Below are 18,091 nucleotides of genomic sequence, written 5' to 3' on the forward strand. Positions count from 1 at the left end.
AACATAAAGAAAAAGTACACATAGAGTGCAAGAAACAAGGGGTTCTTTACTAGGGAATAGTATTTTTAATGTTTCCTCGTATTTGGTTATCATTAAGTTGCCACCGTTCTGATCCTGGAGTAACGATTCTGTGCTGAAAGTGTTATAGTAAGCTAAGAATCGCTTTGTTTCATGAAAGTCAGAGGGTGAAGAATGGAAGCGGGCAGGAAAGAACCTCTGATCGCTAGCTGTCTCCAGAAAGATGGGTAAAGGTTAAATCCCTCTTAGGACCATAAGGGTAAAAATAAAGTCCATTAGTCTGCCTGAAGAAAGCTGTAAAATAAATGCCTTTAGTAGGTGAAGATAAGTGGACCTCTGTCTGAATTTGTGCCAGCTTCACGGCAAAGCATGCAGCAGCAGAAAGGGACAGTCGAGAGGGGAAAAGGTGAAGTGCATGTCATCACGAGATCGGCTTCCCTTGCCTGACAGGGTACTGCTTCAAAAGCCGTTTGTTGAAACGGGGCCTTGTGTCTTTGCGTTCTTGAGATACGTCATCAATGAAGCTTTCCATTTCTTAAAACTAACAGAGGTGTTTTCTTGTTTCGTTCTTCAGTGTCCCAGAATATTGGACATTGTATTGTATTGATAATACACTGCGATTTTACTGTACAATGTTTTTTTAAAAGAAAAGCTGTGTTTAACTGGATTACGTACTTTTTTAATACCTATGTTTACTGGTCTCTCTTCAGAGATAATGTTAGATCTTGTTGTAAAATTTAGTTTAATATTAATTACACACAAGCATCTCACAAAAAAATCCCCCTTTTTAAATACCCGATATTTCTGCCTGTGCAAGGATAAAGTTGTTTTAACATCTTCCTGGGTGCAGTGCTATTAAATGCCCCGACAGCGTGGCTGGCTCGGGAAGCCCGAGCGCTGCAAACAGTTGGAGGCTGCAGGAATTTGGTGGGGGGTAGCGTCATGTGATTGCCGCCCTTTCGTTTTCCCTAGGCTTTTAGTCACTGTTGAAAACAGGTCACGGGGATATAGAGACCTTTTGGCCTGGCTCAGAGTTGCTGCTCGTACAGTAATGCTGACAATAAAAGCCTGACGTTAATCCCTTCAAGGCCAAGAGTTCAGACTGAGGGTAGAATCTAATCTACTAAAGCCAAACCTGGGGAACTCTGTTGTAGTTTTACGTTACCTCTCGCTACTCTAATTTTCTGAAATACATGAATGGATACTGATTACTACACCTCCTGTTTTAAAAAATTGCGAATCTTATGCCTTGCTGATGACTTTACGGCTGTCAGAACTTTGTTTTTAAACTAGTTCCTCATTTAGCTACACACAGGTATTATCGCTTCGTTCATTTCATTTTGATCATTTTATTTAGTTCTCGGTGGTAGAGACTGAGCATCTTCCTTTTTCACATTGTATTTTCCGTGCAGCGTAACTATTCATTAGTGGGACGTGTTTGAGCAACATGGTATCATTCCCCAGTGAAAATCCAGGTTAGGAAAGGAAGGATTCACTCCAAGGACGGCACAGTAAATAGTCACATTGGAAAAGCAATTAGGTTTGCTTTGTGTCATTAAGTGAATGTAAATTTCTCAGCTCTGACCCGACACCCAGTTTACAGGTTCAGGATCGGAAGCGCACTGAAAGGTTAGGCCTTTCAAAATAACCTAGAGCCAACCTCCTCCTTTTTGAACGTTAAGTTATACTGGGGGGATTGCTTTGCATTTCCACAGGAACATTGAATGGAAGGAAGAAGATCAGTGGGTTTTTCAGACTGTTATCAATCAGTATCCAAGCGACCTTCAGAGGAGGAGGACTTTGTACCTCGATGTGCTGCAGAGATACCTTCCTCACAAATCTCGGCATGATCTGGTCAGTGTTGTTTTAAATTTTAGATCAATTATATAAATTCTTACATGAATCATGTAGTGATCGGTTGTGTTAAAGAACGTTTATTGAAGTTTTTTATTTTAAAACGTCTTAACTATGAATTTTGTTCTGCGCAGTGAAGAAGGGATGTCCCCGTGTTCACAGTGCGCACACCTGAAAACCTATCACTTCTTCAAAGTCAGCTCTGTGGAGATTTTATAGTTCCACATACTCTTACAGCCAAATTCACAAAATTAGTTCGTTAGCATTGCCTTTGCTGCACAGTTTTATAGTTATGTCACGCTATTCTGCTTCTCTTGGTATTTTTATGTTTTATGAGGATGTATAGCATTGTCACGCTGTCTAGGAATAGTTATTTCAATTGGTCTGTGGCACATATACAGCAGGAAGAGCGCAAAGTTATCTCCTGCTCTCAGGGAGAGGCTATTTTTATATGCATAATGCCTTTCAAATTGATTGCTGATTCCTCTTGCACTCCACAGTGAATAAGCACGTAGCAGCTAATAGAGAAACCCATTTCAAGGCCAGAACACTTCAGGATGTCATAAGTAAAGCAGGAATCTTTTTTTATCTCTGCATGTATTTTTAGACCATCTACTTCCTTGTGTTTGAGGAGTGCCTGGTGCAAAGGGGTGATTGTGAAGCGATACTGATAATTCGTGTAGTTTCACCAAAAATAAAGTTGTTCTGGATTTCAGAACCTTTGTCTGTGAGAACTGGGCTAAATAACTATGTGCTTTGTACAAGGTAGCTATATTTTAAGCATAGCCATTATTAATGCGTCTCCCTAATTTTTTGAAGGTTCATTTAAAAGTTAAAAATTCTAAATTTAAAAATCATAATTCTGCATTGAATTGATATCTCCTAGTATGTGTATTAGCATGACAAATACAGTTAAAACACTACTAAGAATCTGTTCTTAAAACGTTTGTGTTACATGAGACTACTAAACTTAGAGCCTTCCCTGCCTTCTTCCCCCTGAAGAAGGGTGGATCGATCGGTGGCCAAGCACTGAGGGCTTGATCCAGTAGCCGCTCATCAGACAGGTCTGGTTTTACAAGTGCAAACTCTCCATCCCATTTTTTGCCTATGAGTTTCTTAGCTTTGGGTGCTTGCTAGCAAGGCTCCCCTGAGTTTGTGCCAGCAGCAATGGCAGAGCGACCTACATGTGTTTGGCCAGAGAGGAGCTCCGGAGGTAGCGGTGCCACTTTATCTTCATCCAGCTCTGAGCTGATAGGAGTATCTGTGAGCTAGGTACCAGCTGGGTCAGCAGCCCCCTGGCCCCTGCCAAAAGCCTGGAAATTAGCATCAGGAGTGCTCCTCTTGGCACTTGTGAGCAGCCAGCCAGCTCTAGAATCTCCTTCATCCCTGTAACTTGTATTTTGGGGATATGAGACAGGTCCTAGGCTCTACAGCCTCAGTCTACGCAGCCTTACCTGTTACTATTTCTGTCAAAGCCTTGAAGCTTGAGTGCCCTCGGGAACCTCACTGAATAAGGCCAAAGAAGGTGTAAGATGAAACACTCACCATTTTTGTTAGGTGGTGGCAGTATGCTGCCTGGCAAGATAAAAGTCTGTTTCCAAATTTCCTGTTAGGAAGGAAGTAGTGAAGCTCGTTCTCATCTGTACGGCATTTGTACAATTGCTTTAATTGGTATTGTGTTTCTGGAGAGATCACAATTTGCTACGAAGAGCCTCATCTTGCTAGAAGTGCTCAATATCTCTGAAGACGCATTGAAAGGACCTCCTTGCGTTTTATGTGCTTTAGGGCAGGAAGGAACCGGTGCATTTAATTTCTTCATATTGCAAAAGCGTAGTTCAGAAAAGAACAGTGGACGTCAGGACAGTGAAGCGCCATGTGGTGCAGGCACCCAGGGAAAGGCTGGAGTGGTATCACTGCCTACCGACACCCGCAGACTGCCGCGTACTGGCACCTGACAGAACACTTCCGGGCCCAAAATTGTGGATTTCATAGGAATATTGGTGATATAATTAAACCAATTGTATTCAGGGTTTGCAAAGATGTCTAGAATTATTTTATTTTATTAATGCGTTGTTTTTAAACCTTTCTGAAATGTTTTACTTTTTTAGGTCGTTCATGAGAAAGCCTGGCATCGTTACCATTTCGTTAGGAATCAGCGCAGAATCTTGATATTAAACTGGGCTCAAGCTCGGAAAGCCTTTTTACTTAAGGCAGTGCTGACTGCTGCTGAAGCCTCTGCTGCTCATGAGACAGGAGTAGTGTTGGCCAATACCAGACAAAAGCAACAGGAGATCTGTGCTGATCTGAAGGCAAAGGTAGGTTTGGTTATAAATCTAACGCATGCAAATCTGTTTTTCACTGGTAAATTCAAAATGAAGTTAGTGTTTAAGTGAGGAAAAGCTACCTGAAGCTGGTTGTCATAACCCTGTTTTTACTGGCCTGATTGAATTGTTTTGGGCGGTTAGGGGAAAAAAGCAAACTGTAATCTGTTGGCAGGTATGTTTGTGAAGCTTAACTTGCAAATGGTTTTGAAGATGCTCTGTTTCATTACCAGTAAGGATCCTTGTTCGTGTTTCAACCAGCTCTTGAACTTAGTTTGTCTTTTTTTGATTAAGAATTTGAGTACCTAGCACGCTTTAGGCCTTACGATGAGTTTCATACTGCAGGTATAATCTCTGTATAAGCTACTATCATGTTTATTTTGATGGATTTTGAGCACCATTGAAGAGTTTGAACTGTATCTCAATATTGGAAGAACAAGATTTGTTCTGTAGTTTACCATATGAGAGACTGTAAGCGAGCTACAGGAGTAAAGGTCTGGCATCGTATTCCTTGGGTTCCTTTGTAACCTTCGCAAATCACAAAATATTTGTGTGTTTCTTTCTCAGCAAAGTGGGATTGATATCGTAGAATCATAGAATGGTTTGGTTTGGAAGGGACCTTAAAGATCATCTAGTCCCACCCCCCTGCCCTGGGCAGGGCCACCTCCCCCCAGCCCAGGTTGCTCCCAGCCCCGTCCAACCCGGCCTTGAACACCCCCAGGGATGGGGCAGCCACAGCTTCTCGGGGCACCCTGCGCCAGGGGCTCACCGCCCGCACAGCCAAGAATTTCTTCCCAGTATCTCATCTCAATCTCCCCTCTTCCAGTTTGAAGCCATTCCCCCTCATCCTATCACTCCATGCCCTTGCAAAAAGTCCCTCCCCAGCTCTCCTGGAGCCCCTTTAGGCACTGGAAGGGGCTCTGAGGTCTCCCCGGAGCCTTCTCTTCTCCAGGCTGAACCCCCCCACCTCTCCCAGCCTGGCTTCATAGGAGAGAAGAGATCTATACTGTCTGAGGCTTACTTCATAATTGCTTTTAACACTAGAATCCTCAGAATTGGAAGCAAAATGTTCCATTCACCATCACTGTCACCAGTTTCATAGAAATAATGAATATCTGTCTTTCCTTCTATTTATTTTTAAGAACGCTTTCTAAGACCTGAAGAAATGGAACTCGTTTGCTCTTGTTATGGAGGTTACACAATATTCTGAAAGGTGATTTACTGTGAAAAAAGATAAAAATACCTGGATATTTTTGGTAAGAGAAAAGAATAAAATGGGAGGAGCCTGGACACAAGAGGGGAGTGTTATGATGTTGATGCCTAAGGCATTCGTAAGGGGAATCACATTCTGGGCATGAAAGGCACGTTAAGATTTGTTTAAACTGCTCTTTGTGATTTTTCACTTGCACAGAAATGAACATCTGAAGGAATACGTGGTGTATTGTTCTCACTTCGCCGACATTATCTCTGTTGAACCCTTACTTTTCAGTGGTGTACTAAACACTTGATTTTGGCTTTCTACAAGTAGAAAACCACAGTAAAACCTGTACCGTGATTAAGACTCTCGATGTTGATGCTAGTTTTTCCCTATAGTAATAGTACAAACCCCTGCTGTCTCCTGTTCCCGGAGCCCTCTGTCGTAGGAAGGTGTGAGTCTAAACACTTTAGGGTTAGAAACTGTCTGGTCTTGACTAAGTGGGGAGTACTCCATTTAAACTCCCGTGGCAGGCTTCCCTGGAGCCAAGTGGGGTAAGGAGCGGTTCTCCAGCGTTGGGCTTTTTTTTCTTTGTTTTGCCTTTTTTTAACCCACGCCTCCCTTTCTGGAATTGCTGCCTGTCACTTATCTGCACAATTAGAGGTGGAAGGGCCACTTATTCCCAAACTGTGAATTTATGAGTCAGTCTATTTTTTTTCTTTTTTTTTTCTTTTTTTTTCCTTCCCCTCAAAAAGTAACAAGCAAGTGTTGGAGTACTTCTGTTGTCTCCATGTAGCTTAAGATTCTCACGGATGCATTGAACGTTGTCTGAAAGTTTTTTGGATTCTGACCTCCTGTTTCCAGGAACCTGGAACTGTTTGAAACTTAAACCTATTAGGCCTACGCTTTTCAAGGGTTGCTTCCAAAGGTGGCTTTGTTAAAATGTTGAACGTTTGATCAATAACAATTCACCCGTTTCCCAGAAAAGAGGAATGAAAAAGGTACATTTTCCTTCATTAAAGAAGGATGTCATTGTGACCTTGTTTTGATCAGCTCTACAGCTGAACGGGCCAGAGGACGGAAGTTGAACTTGATCAAGGAGCTAGCTGTTTTTCAAAGAAATTATTTGGAATGTATCCATGGGTTTTGTGTGGATTCGATGGGCATATGGGCATATGCATTTGAAAACTCATACTTTACCCAGTTACAGTTCCTTTTACAGACTTGTCTTTCTGCGCTTCTGAAGTGTGCGACTACAGAATGTCATAGTGTGGAAAGCGGCTGTTGGCAGCTAGCAGGTAGCAAGTAGTCCAGTGAGTAAAGTTACATGGATAAAACCCGTCCTCACGAGGCTCCATAAGATGGGGCAAAATGGGAATCTGTCTCTAAGGGAACGAGTGTAGAGCTGGAAATCGGGGATTAGGGCTGTTCTCCCACTTTTTCTTTTTGGCCATTAATTGACTTAATTTTTGCATTTCAGTAAGTTTCGAATAAGGAAATCTTACTCGTATCACTTTGCCAGAGGGAAAATGTAGTTGCTATAATGATTTAGCTGTGTAGTAAACTTTAGGTGTGCTTGTGAAGAGTTTGTATCCTGAACGTGAGAGGGAGGTCTCCTCCGGTACACCAGCGGGTTTCAGAGAAAGTCATAGCATTTATATGCCTGTTTACATCAGCTGTACAATGAAGTTACGACACACACACACTGTAAGATATGTAAGCAGTTTTAGAAATGCAAAGGATTGTTAGATCCATTTTGCAGACAGAATGTGCAGAAATACATTAAAATGGAAATGGCTGTTAATTGATAGAGTGGGAGAAGACCAGACTCTGAATATGACACCTTTCATTTAACTTGCAGTCAGTAAACCACTTAGCCTGTTTTACTTACTTGATTTGAAAGGGGTATCTTTCTGTGAATTTCTATGCTGCTTTGAGTTTGTGGGGTTTTGCAAGAGGTTTTTTTTCTCTGTGTGTGAAAATCAGTTTGTTCCTAATCGTGGTACAGATTGAACAACGCAAAAGAGAAAGAAAATATTAATATGTGACAGCCTATGTGTTTTTTTATTACTGCAATAATCATATGATATCACCTAACTTTGATATCATTCTTTTCATCCGTCAACAACAAACCAAAGGCATAGCAAGCAGACTAAAGAATGTATTTATTTAAAACTGTTTTAAATGCACTAGAAATGACTATGCCATCAGTGAGACTCCGGGCCTTGTGACTGACGAGGGGTGATAACAATTAAAACGTAAAGCAGCAGAGAAGTTAAGTTAATGTTTATAGCATTTTTTACTTGGGGAAAAGACTTTCAAATTCTTATTCCAAGTTCCATCTCACAGAAGACCAATGTGTGTCCTTAACAGAAATCAGAGTCTCTAAGGAGGAATTTTGAAACAACTCGGGGAGCTCAGGTGAAATAAATCACGGGGGCCATATGGGAGTCTGAATGAAATAAAGTGTGACATGGATGACACTGCTGAGGATATACTGTGCATTCGTAAAGAGGAACCGTTTCTGGTACATATCTTTAGCACCGCTGTTTGCCGAGGGAAAACAAACGAAACAAAAACACGGGAGAGTTACACTTTCCGTGAGTGATCGAGAATCCCTCACATGGTATGCTTTATACTGTGTGGATTTAACTGCTTTCAGGTGGTTTACACAGCAGATGCTGTGTTAAAAAAAAAAAAAAATCTCTTTCTCTGTAAAATTCCTCTTTCTAAGTGACATAGAGAAGCAAGTTCTTCCATGTCACGAGGTAGTTAAGAAGCGAGAGCGCGATCTTATAAGAGGGTTAGTAGTAGGATGCTGCTTCGCAGTTGGTGTTTGAAGTGTTGAAGTATTTGCTGTAATATGTTTAGAAATTCAGTCAAGGTATCCGCAGACATTCAAAACATTGTTTTCCCATTGAATTTATCTTAAAATATTTATAATCCATTACTTTCCATCTTTATATAAAACAAATTCAAAAGGACACTCAAGGAAGACCTACAACAGAAGACAAAAGGTCAGCTGAATCCCCTGTGCGCGATGCGTAGGGTGGGCTTTTTCTTCCTGAGCGTAAAGCTATGGGCCTGCCTTCCTCTAAATCTCTTCTCTTTCTTTTTTTGCGTTCCAGGATTAATCCCTACTCCAGTGCTAAAATCTCTTGTAACACATTGTGAATTTTTGGAGAGCAACTCTTGCATTCCTTATCCTGGCAGAAATTAGGATAAATTAATTTCAAAAAGAAAAGAGTTAGGTGGAATAAACTGGGATATTGCAAACCACATAAAGCGTGAAGCTCATATGCAGTGAGCCAGAAGCCCATGCAGAGATTGTCTCTGCAAATTTTCCTTGCTTTTCTTTCACCCCTCCTTTTCCCCCCCTGCTTTCCTATACCACGTGTGTTCTGTCACATGATGTTGTTATTTCTCTCTATTGAAATCTCCTCCCGATGTGAGGACAAGGCACATTTAAGGGGTTACCATCCCAAATGTTTTTTCTTACCTCCCGGTGCGGGTCACAGCTCCTTGTGGTGGTGATGCAGCTGTAAGGCCACAACATGTTGTTGTAACTTCACTCTCTTTCAATACACACACAACAGTAGTAGTTTCTAAACCAATTTATGAAGTGTGTAAAAAGCAGAGATTCTCTACAGCAAATGAATAAATAATTGTCCTTTTTGCTAATTAAGAAAAATTCATTAGCAGAATACAAAGATAAATAACCAGAGCCTTATGTGGTATTTCAGAGAGGTTTAGTAAATACTAATCGGAGAGAAACTTCAGACTTTAGCTATTGCCTGTTTCATAAACTGTGTTTGCAGAGTAATTCGTAACCACTCATTCCTTCTACTTCCAGTGCCGTAGTTGTGTTTCCGGTTGCACGCAGCAGACGGTGCGTGGATGGCCGTGCCGGGCAGTGCGCGGGTGATGGCAAGCGAGCAGCTGAACGTACCTGCTGCGTGCCCAGCTGAGCCACAGCGGCGGCCCCTGCACTGTGCCGCTTGCCTGGGAAGGGTGTTGGCTTAAACTGCCTGCCTGGTTTGCTCCAGCATTATAATTAGAATTTGTGCTGTATGAGACAACGTACAAGTTTGAAAACGCTTTCTTCGTTGTTTGACGATAACAGACTTGGGAAGGACTAGGAGAACAGGCAGAGCCCCCCACGCCAGTGAGGTGGACAGGAGGCAGTCTGTTAAACCGTGGCAATGCCGTTACGCGTGCCGCTTGTTGCTCTGCTGAGGACGCTGTCACGACTGCATGCTCAGTCTTATGCACTGGGCACAGATTGCAGGGATTTGGTGACCGGGGGCTGCGAGGGTACCCTGCATGGGAGGAGACCGTGGATTGACTTGTCAGCTCTGAGATCCGCTTAAACAACCCGTTGCACCCCAGAACTTCAGCCAGTCAGAGCAGCACGTGGTGCCTCAGCCCGAGACCGGTCTTGCGCATTTACCTGGCGGCTAGGTTTACCAAAGCTTGTAGGTTCTTGCGTATGTTTGCGCATACACTTATCTGTCAAATTTAGTTGAAATTGTCCAGTGATCCCCAAAATTACTTGAGGATGGGTAGCTGGACAAGCAGACAGCTCACACTAACCTTATTTTCTTAGGAGAATTATCTTCTTTCTTCAGCTGGGGAAGTGGCACCTCAGGCAAGCAAAATAACTTGCATTAAAATTTTGCAAAAGTAGTAAAGGATGAAAGGAGCTCTTCATACGACTGCAGAAGGAAGCAGAAGAGAGAGTACTGTATATGAAAGGACAGCAAATTTAGCTAAGTAGTTGTAAATAGAAATGCGGCTTGTTTAAGGTTATGCACGTGTGAATATTTAAGCCTACATAATACTTAAACATGTTAATAAAATGTTGACGCTCCCGTTGTCAAGAACAGACGGATGTTCTGAATAACGCTGACTGACAAGAGAGAGGAAATACAAGGACAAGCTGTGAAAAATAAACTGTTCACACGCTGTCTTGAGCAAAGTTGTGACACGCTTTCAGCTCCAGGGAATTAAACCCGTCCTGTATTGGATCAGGCGTTTTATAGGTACCAATCCTTGCCCTTGTGACTACGTTTCCCAGCTGAAAGCAACGTATCTTTTTACTCTTCGGGTTATGACTGAGGATTATGCTCAAATGCTTTTCTCTCATATCCCTTTTTCAGATTTAAACACTCTCATGGCTGAAGAAAACGTCTACAGTTCTGTTAACGATCAAAAGAGTTACCTTTGACCACTTTCTCATTTTCAAATTAAAATTTTTCTCAAGGTGGATATAGATTTTTTTTTTTTTTTTTATGTAACACAATTAATCCTCGTGCCGGTAGCCTTGCTTTCCTCCATTATTTCTTGCAGCCCTCTGAGGGGTAGCTTGTGGGGCACAAGCTGCTCAAGAGTACCAGCCAAAAACCTACTAGGGATGAGAACTTTGATTGTTTTTCTCATCACAGCCGGAACAAGGTTATCTTCGGAGATTAACAAACCAATTTGCAAGTGTATTATTTCCATTCTTTCCAATTATCCCATTGCCAAATGCTCTAATATGGGACTTCTTATAGCTCTTGCGTAAGTCAGTCGGCAGCGGCACACTGTTAGCTTCGACCGTTTGCTGTTTTGTCGTTCAGGACGCTGTGGAGGCTGGACGTGATTCCAGGTGCTGTTCTGAAGGTTTCAGGGTAGATGAATCCCCAGTCTAGAGAAGAAGGAACAGGCGCTTAGAGTTGAAATGTATTGGAGATTTCAAACCACCATCTATTACTGTCACGATAGTTTCTGTTGTTGACATACCTGCTGATGTCAATAACTGTTGACGTCGTAAGTAACTTCACGTAATAACTATGTGTCTCGGGAGGTGCTGCACTCTGTAAAAGAAACACAGGCAAGTTCTTTGCCATGACAGTAGAGCTAAGTGTCGTCCCCAGGGAAGGGGAGCATCGCTCGCTGCTGGCCTGCCGAGTGACCTGCTGCTTCAGCGTGTTCGCTGCCCTGTCACCTCTGTCGCGGGGGCGCGTTGGGCTGTTGTATTTAGGATTAGGGGTTAGTGTGGATTTTGAATGCCCCGTATTTGTCGTGACAGTAGGGGCCAGCAGTATTCTAAGGGCTGTATCACAGAGTGCAGACGGCGGGATGTCCCATCAGCGTGTTGCTTAACCTGCTGCAGCTCTCTGGGCTGCCACCACCGGCATATGAACCAAAACGTGTAAACAGCAACGATTCTTGCTAACTAGTTCTACTTGATGGTGATGTTTAATATGGAGCCCCCCTTGTAAAGCTGAACTGCCTTCCACAGTAAACTAGTAATTGACACATTTGCTATTTTAAACATTCATGTCAGTTCGTAAGGTTACTGACGCACGAGAAAAGGAAAACATGTATGACGCTTATAAAAAAGGATTCTTTAGGACTTCCTAAATTTACAAAATGATGGCTTTTTCACATTGTTTTGACAAACTCCCTCCTGCCCTGTAATATTTTAGACTCCAGGGAACTGTTCTTAATAAGCGTTTTCATTTCTTCCCTTTTATAAGCTCTAGTATTCACACCCTGAGGCACCCGTCTCATTATCTTTCCATTTAGGAATATATGCATACACTTTCTATTCTTATTTTATTTCCAAGAATAACACTGTTAATATTTTACATTTCAATGTGTGCTGGGTTTGATGAGAGAATTTTTTTTATTTTCTGTTGATAGAACTGTATGTCAGTAGCAGGTCTACTATACATCCCAGTTTCCTTGGAGATGTCGGCTTTGTTGGGGCAAAATTTGCCTGTGACTTCCAAAGTCTTGGCAAACAAGTCGTTAACTGAAAAATCTCAGAATCCATGAGATGCCCGCTGCGCACGTGTAAATCTACTCTCCGGAATGTGTGCTGTGAGTTCTGCATGTCTGAGAGCTGTTGAAACTACTGGATATTGGCATATGTGACCAGTAGGTCCAGTGTTTCCAAAATTTCATTCTCCTCATGCACGCACAGACCATCTGTAAAGAGCGTCTCCAGCCCTTGCTTCCTGGGAGCATCAGGGTTGCTGGGCGAGTACCGCGGAGGCTCACGGGGTCGTCTGGGAAAAGCCGTAGCAATTCTGTCCTGGAGATGCAAATGCTTTCCAACATGCATTCATGTCCATCTTCCCAGTGCCGAGCAGAAAGTCTTAAAAGTTTGAGTAGTCGAAGGAGGGCTTGTAATAAGAAACTGTGGCTGAAGGCAAGTAAGTTTGAAAACAGTTTGTTTTTTTTTAATGAAATCCACTACTTTTTAGTAGTCATTGAATAGACATTTCTACATAATTAGTGACTTCAAAAAAGTCTCTTAGTTTTGTAACACAGACTTGTATTGTCCCGTTCCATTTATAAAATATTTAAGTCTAAGGTATTTATTATCCCATTAACCCAAGTGGAATTTATGTGCTTAACTTCTATTAACTTTAATAGAAATTATCTGGGTGAATCCTTGTTCTTCTATGGGAGACTAGGTCTTTAATTTCTTATTTTCCTCTACATTTCCTTCCCCCTTTTCTTAAAAATCTTTCCTTTTTTTCCACCTTAAAATGGAAGGGAGTTGCTCAGGCAAGAGACATAGATCAGCACGCGCTCCTTTATCTGAAGTATTAACGACTAAGCTATATCGCAAGTGAAGAGGCTGCACTGCTGGTAACGAAAGTCACCTTTTAATGAGTTTTGCATGTTAATCTTCTAGTGATCTCAGTTTGACTGTGCTTTTTGGCCACTTCTAGAGTAGATAAAAAGCAATGACCTTCACTTGTGTGGGGAAATAAGAGGTTTGCCAAATTTATTAAATCATCTTCATTGGTTGGCTGATGTGTCCATTAGGAACTGAACTGAGGAGAATATCCTTACTGAAGACCTGATGTTGCAATCCTGTAATTCCTTTAGCCCGTAACTTTTTATCACTTAATCACCTTTTACATCTGTTTTGCTGAGTTCTGTTTTTTAGGACACGCTAGAATTGCGTAGCTCTAAAACGGCCTTTTCTCTGTAAACAGAATTCCTTAGGTCACAAACTTCTTCTGAGGCTGCAGTCCTTATCTTAAAAATGTGAAGGAAAAATGTCATGGTTGACATGGTTTGAATCCAAACTTGCAATTAAGAGGCATTTTTTGCGCCTCTGTGCCTTGCGGCTTCCATCTGGAAAAATGAAGAGGTATCTCTGACTGACCATAAATGCGGTGACTCGCGATTCCCTATTCAGCGAGGAACAGGGCAGAGAAGTCGGGCAGAGAAGATGACGATGACGCAATGAAGTTGGGAAGGAGGGTGAGAAAGGAGAGGAGCTAGTCCTGGCACCAGAAGGAGATCAGCCTGGTTATCTGAATTGTGGACGCTTCTTGCAGCACTTTTGGACTCTGCTCGTTCTGAGCTTCCTCTTTCTTTTGAGCTTCACAGGAGCGCGGTGTCAGTAGCTGCGGGAGAGATGACCGAGAGGACTCTGGCCTGAATAATCCTACGGAAAGGGAGCAGGCGTGGGTTCCCATGCAATTTGGCGCTCATCCTTTCCAGAGCCGATTTCATGGTTCTGAATGACCGTTTGGGCTCTATCTGGACAAGCCAAAAAGCTGCTGAACTTGTTCTCGGTTTTCAGGGGTACCTTCAGTAGCCTAACATGGAGCTTTGCCACACTATAGGAATTTTATTGCTACCGATACCAATTTTTGGTGCAGATGATGCGCACCATATAACACTAAGGGGGGGTGGTCTGTGCTGTCCCAACTGTGAAACATGAAATAACACTTCAGGTCTGTTACTTGTCGGCATTTCCTACCCGCTTTGCGGAGCAACCAGTAAGAACTGTGGGACAAATGTGTGTAGATGTGTTCTGTGATTCCTTGCTTTATGCTTGGGATTTTTTTATATTGAATTCCTTTAAATAGTATGTGAACCTCCAGTCGTCTTGTAATCACATTTCATCATTTCTGACCGTGCAGCCCTGGCCGCTGCAGCTGCTGTAGAATCGTAGAATCATAGAATGGTTTAGCGTTCAGTTGCGTGGTGAGGCCGCCCGGGAAATGCTGGTGCTTTCACGGGTGCTGGAGTGGCGTTCTGCCCTGCGCCTCCTCAGCTGACCCGGTCCAGTTTTGCGGCACTTCTTTTGCTATGTGGCATCTTCATTTGTGAGGATATTTTTCTTGAAGGGAGCCTCTAACGCTTTTTTCCCAGGCGTTCTTAGAATCAGTCGTGAACAGTTTGAAGAAGAAAAAAAACTGCCAACCGTAATAAAAATATGGAAGGGTGTGCAGAAATGTTTGAGATTAATAAAGCTCTGGGAGATTCGGAAAGTGTATCAGGATCGGGTCATTTTACAAGGTTGAAGGAGTGAGCTAGAGAGAATCAGGGCGGGGATAGCAGAGGAGATATACCTTTAGTTGTGACAAACAGAACTGACTTTATCACACGATTATTGGGAATTCTTGCTTGGAATTTGAATTCTAGCAGCTTATTCTATCTGTGTAGCAGAGCGTGGCCTGGGAGAATACTGATCTGGAGCTCCGTGTAGTCATTTTGTGACACTGTTCTCCTGGTCATTTTATGTCCTGTCGGTTGGTAGTGCGTTCTCGCCCCCGTTTTCAAAGGCGTTTTTTTACCGCTTGCCTGACCTTCACCGTGCGGACCCTCTCGGCGCCCGGCCGCTGTCCTGTGTTCCTGTTGCCTGGCCGTGCCGCTGCGCTGCTGGAAGCCGCTTGGTGCCGGCTCCCCTGTGTCACCCCAGGCAGCTTCGACAGCTGCTTACAACGTAAGTCACCGTGGCTTAAAGAGAAAACCTTACGTGGGGCTGTGTTACCAGTGCTAATGTAATGGGAATTCCCAAGCAAAGTGTCTCAAAAATGGTTTTGTCATTAAAAGAGATGTATCTGTAGCATTAAGTACATGGTAAATACATTATTACTCTTCAGATGTTAGAGTGAAAGAACTAATTTATTGCTTTAATTAGTTTGTAGTGTACTTTACGTTATTGTAATATGCAATATTGAAATAATGAACTGAAAATAGCTATGTACACATTCTGTTCAGCACAGCAATTTAATAACTCACTTGGCAAAAGCTCCTCTAATAATACATGAACTGTGAAATGTGCTTGAAATGCTGGTTGTAATTAAAAACTTTCAGAACTTAATGTTGGCGGTGCTTGTCCTGCTAAAGTGTAGGCTTCTTTGTGAAACAGGCAATAGGGGCTCCAGTTTTCAGTGTATTTTTCAATATTAGTTTAACTACTAGGATTTTTTTAATATTTAAACAGGACATTTACTGTCGACGCAGTAAACTCTACCCTTCTGATTTTGCACTCATAGGAACAAAAGAATGCAATCAAGAACACGGTATTTTTTTGTGTGCATTCTGTGGGCCCGGATTACTGCCTTAGTGAATCAGAATTATTGTTTGGGATTTTTTTTTGTTCTTCAGATCTGCACGATACTACCTCTGGAGGAAAAACCTGATGAATATTTTGGGTCTTCTTGAAAAGCTTAAATTGTAGGAATGCTGGAAATCCAGCATATGGTCACTTTTTAGCAGCAAAATATTAGAAGTATGGAAATGCACGCCACAGAGATTCTTCAGCTGTTGCGCTCCGTTTCCCCGCCTGCCCTTTGCTGTAGTTATTTGTTTTGCAGCAGTGCCCAGGGGCTCTCGGAGCACTGGTTCCCACAGTGCTCCGTGTTGTCCAAACTCCCAGTGCAGTTTGCAAGGAAAACACAGATGCCGGCTGGGTTTCCCTAGGAGGCAGTCTGCTGTATCCCTTGTTATCATGAGTTAAGATAGTCTAGCTCCTAATTTTTGAACCTGTGACGATATGGACAGGGGAGTGGTTTGGGAATTCATCCTGGCCCCTGCCGTTGCTGTGGACGGTTCTCCCGGGAGAAGTTCCCCTTCACAGGCAGGCTGGCCCACGGAGTAAGTTCGGGCCGTGGGACTGGAACTGCCCTCTAGCAGAGAGATGTTTTAAAGTTCGAATGTGGTTTAAAAAGTCAAATATTTTGACATTTGGATCAGCTGTTTAATTCCTGATTTTGTATATTTCTTGCATAATAAAACACTTGAATTTAGCTCAGCTCTGTTAAGAACGTTTTATCCTATACGACCTTAACTCTTCACGTGAGGAAGACATGACATAATGCCAACCTGCTGAATCACTTTTCATAAATATTTTGCAAACAGTGCTTTACCAATTTTTCTTATTTTATTTTTTTTTCAATAATGAATCATTTTTAAAATAAGATGACTCCTCTTTTGCTTTAATAACAAGGCATGGCTTAGGTGAACGTGGGAGGGGCAGGGATAATGTAAACTAACCGTATGCTGCTTACAGAAAAGAATAAATGGGTGTTGTGGGAAAGCATAATACAGTGAAACTTTCCTTCCTTCTTTCCTTCCTTCTGTCATGCTGATTACCCATTTTCTGGATTGGCAATGGGCTCCTGCATTTAAATAACCTAACGAGATAAACATGTAAAGCAGCTTCTACCCAGTGAGTAAATAGGTGTGTTGAGCAGCGATTTCAGGCAGTGTAGAAGGCAGTGTAGAGGGTGACGGAGGTGCGCACCGAATTATTGGCGTATCAGTTTTGTCTGAGGAACCTCACTGCATGGTTAATGTTTTATCAGCTGAGGCAAGTTATGTATTTGATGCTTGGTTATGCTCACTTGTTCATGTGAAACCTGTTGAAAATCTAGACTGTGCCCCAGTAGTGATTTCTGCCTCGAATCAAAAGGCTTCAGCGGAAGAGCTATGTAAAAATAACTAGGGAAAGCGATTATGGCTGTCATAACACATGCCACGCAAACAACTGCTAATCAAAATGAACGCATAAGGAGGCTCGAGATGGTTTTAGACTAGATTAGTGTCTGTGTCTGCTTACTGCTTTAGTGCTGTTTGCTTTCCTTCAGTCGGTTGCGGTCTTGACAGACGCTCTGCTGGGCTGCTTCTATTCTCAACATCCATTTCCAGTCTGTAGTTCCCCTGAAGCACCAGCTAACTGCAACTTTTATTGAGACCAATGCAACGGGCTCACCGTGCTAACTAATGGCTGCAGTCAAACAGCTGAAAAAGATCACTGGTAAGAGGTAAATTAATATCTAGCGAAGACCAGTCAAGGATCAAGAGGGTTCTCGGACTTGGAGGAAACCGAAGCTGCATCGTGTCATGAGCCGACTTACGTTGGCATGTATCTCATTATTGAAGAGAGTTTGAAAGGAGGGTGAGGCAGGATGGAGGAAAAGACAAGCTTACAAAAACCTTTTTTGTTACATAGTTTGCCTGTTACCTCATTTCAGTTCAGAAAATCTCAATGATGTTATTACAGAAGTTTAGAGTTCCTTCAAATGCTTCTGCAATTGTAGCTCCAATCTGAACAGATTTTAGCATTTTCATTCATTTTATATTTGTTGTTAGGTTTTAAAGCTTCACGTGTATATTTTTGCTTCGGTCTGTTTCAAAAGCGAGGTAGAAGCAATTGCACCTTCTTCCCTATTCATTTTCAAAACATTCCTTTTTAAGTTTATTAGTATAGCAAGTGAAGGGTAACAAACAATTTAGCATTTCATTTTGGGTTCTTAAGCTGCTAAAACTCATGAGCAGACTGCTGCCAAAATTGCTAAATAAAAATTTCTCTTTACACAAAGACCTTGTGCTCCAGGTTTCCCAGTGTGGGGGAGGTTTCGTTCGGGTATTACAGCTGAGCTCCAGGAAATGGGCCCGT

The 18,091-nt window shown here is 42.4% G+C and overlaps 1 protein-coding gene across 1 annotated transcript in view; it reads left to right on the forward strand.

The window, feature by feature from the left end:
* Window positions 1-18,091, forward strand: part of CCDC148 (coiled-coil domain containing 148) — a gene marked incomplete at both ends in the record, with an annotated part of 85,448 nt that overhangs the window by 44,629 nt on the left and 22,728 nt on the right. The window contains 2 exons of the mRNA XM_082483428.1: window positions 1,734-1,872; window positions 3,981-4,187. Coding sequence (XP_082339554.1) covers window positions 1,734-1,872; window positions 3,981-4,187 — 346 coding nt within the window. The remainder of the gene's footprint in view (window positions 1-1,733; window positions 1,873-3,980; window positions 4,188-18,091) is intronic.

The sequence above is a fragment of the Vanellus vanellus genome, assembly GCF_965231255.1.
Source record: "Vanellus vanellus genome assembly, chromosome: 5".
NCBI classification, from domain to species: Eukaryota; Metazoa; Chordata; class Aves; order Charadriiformes; family Charadriidae; genus Vanellus; species Vanellus vanellus.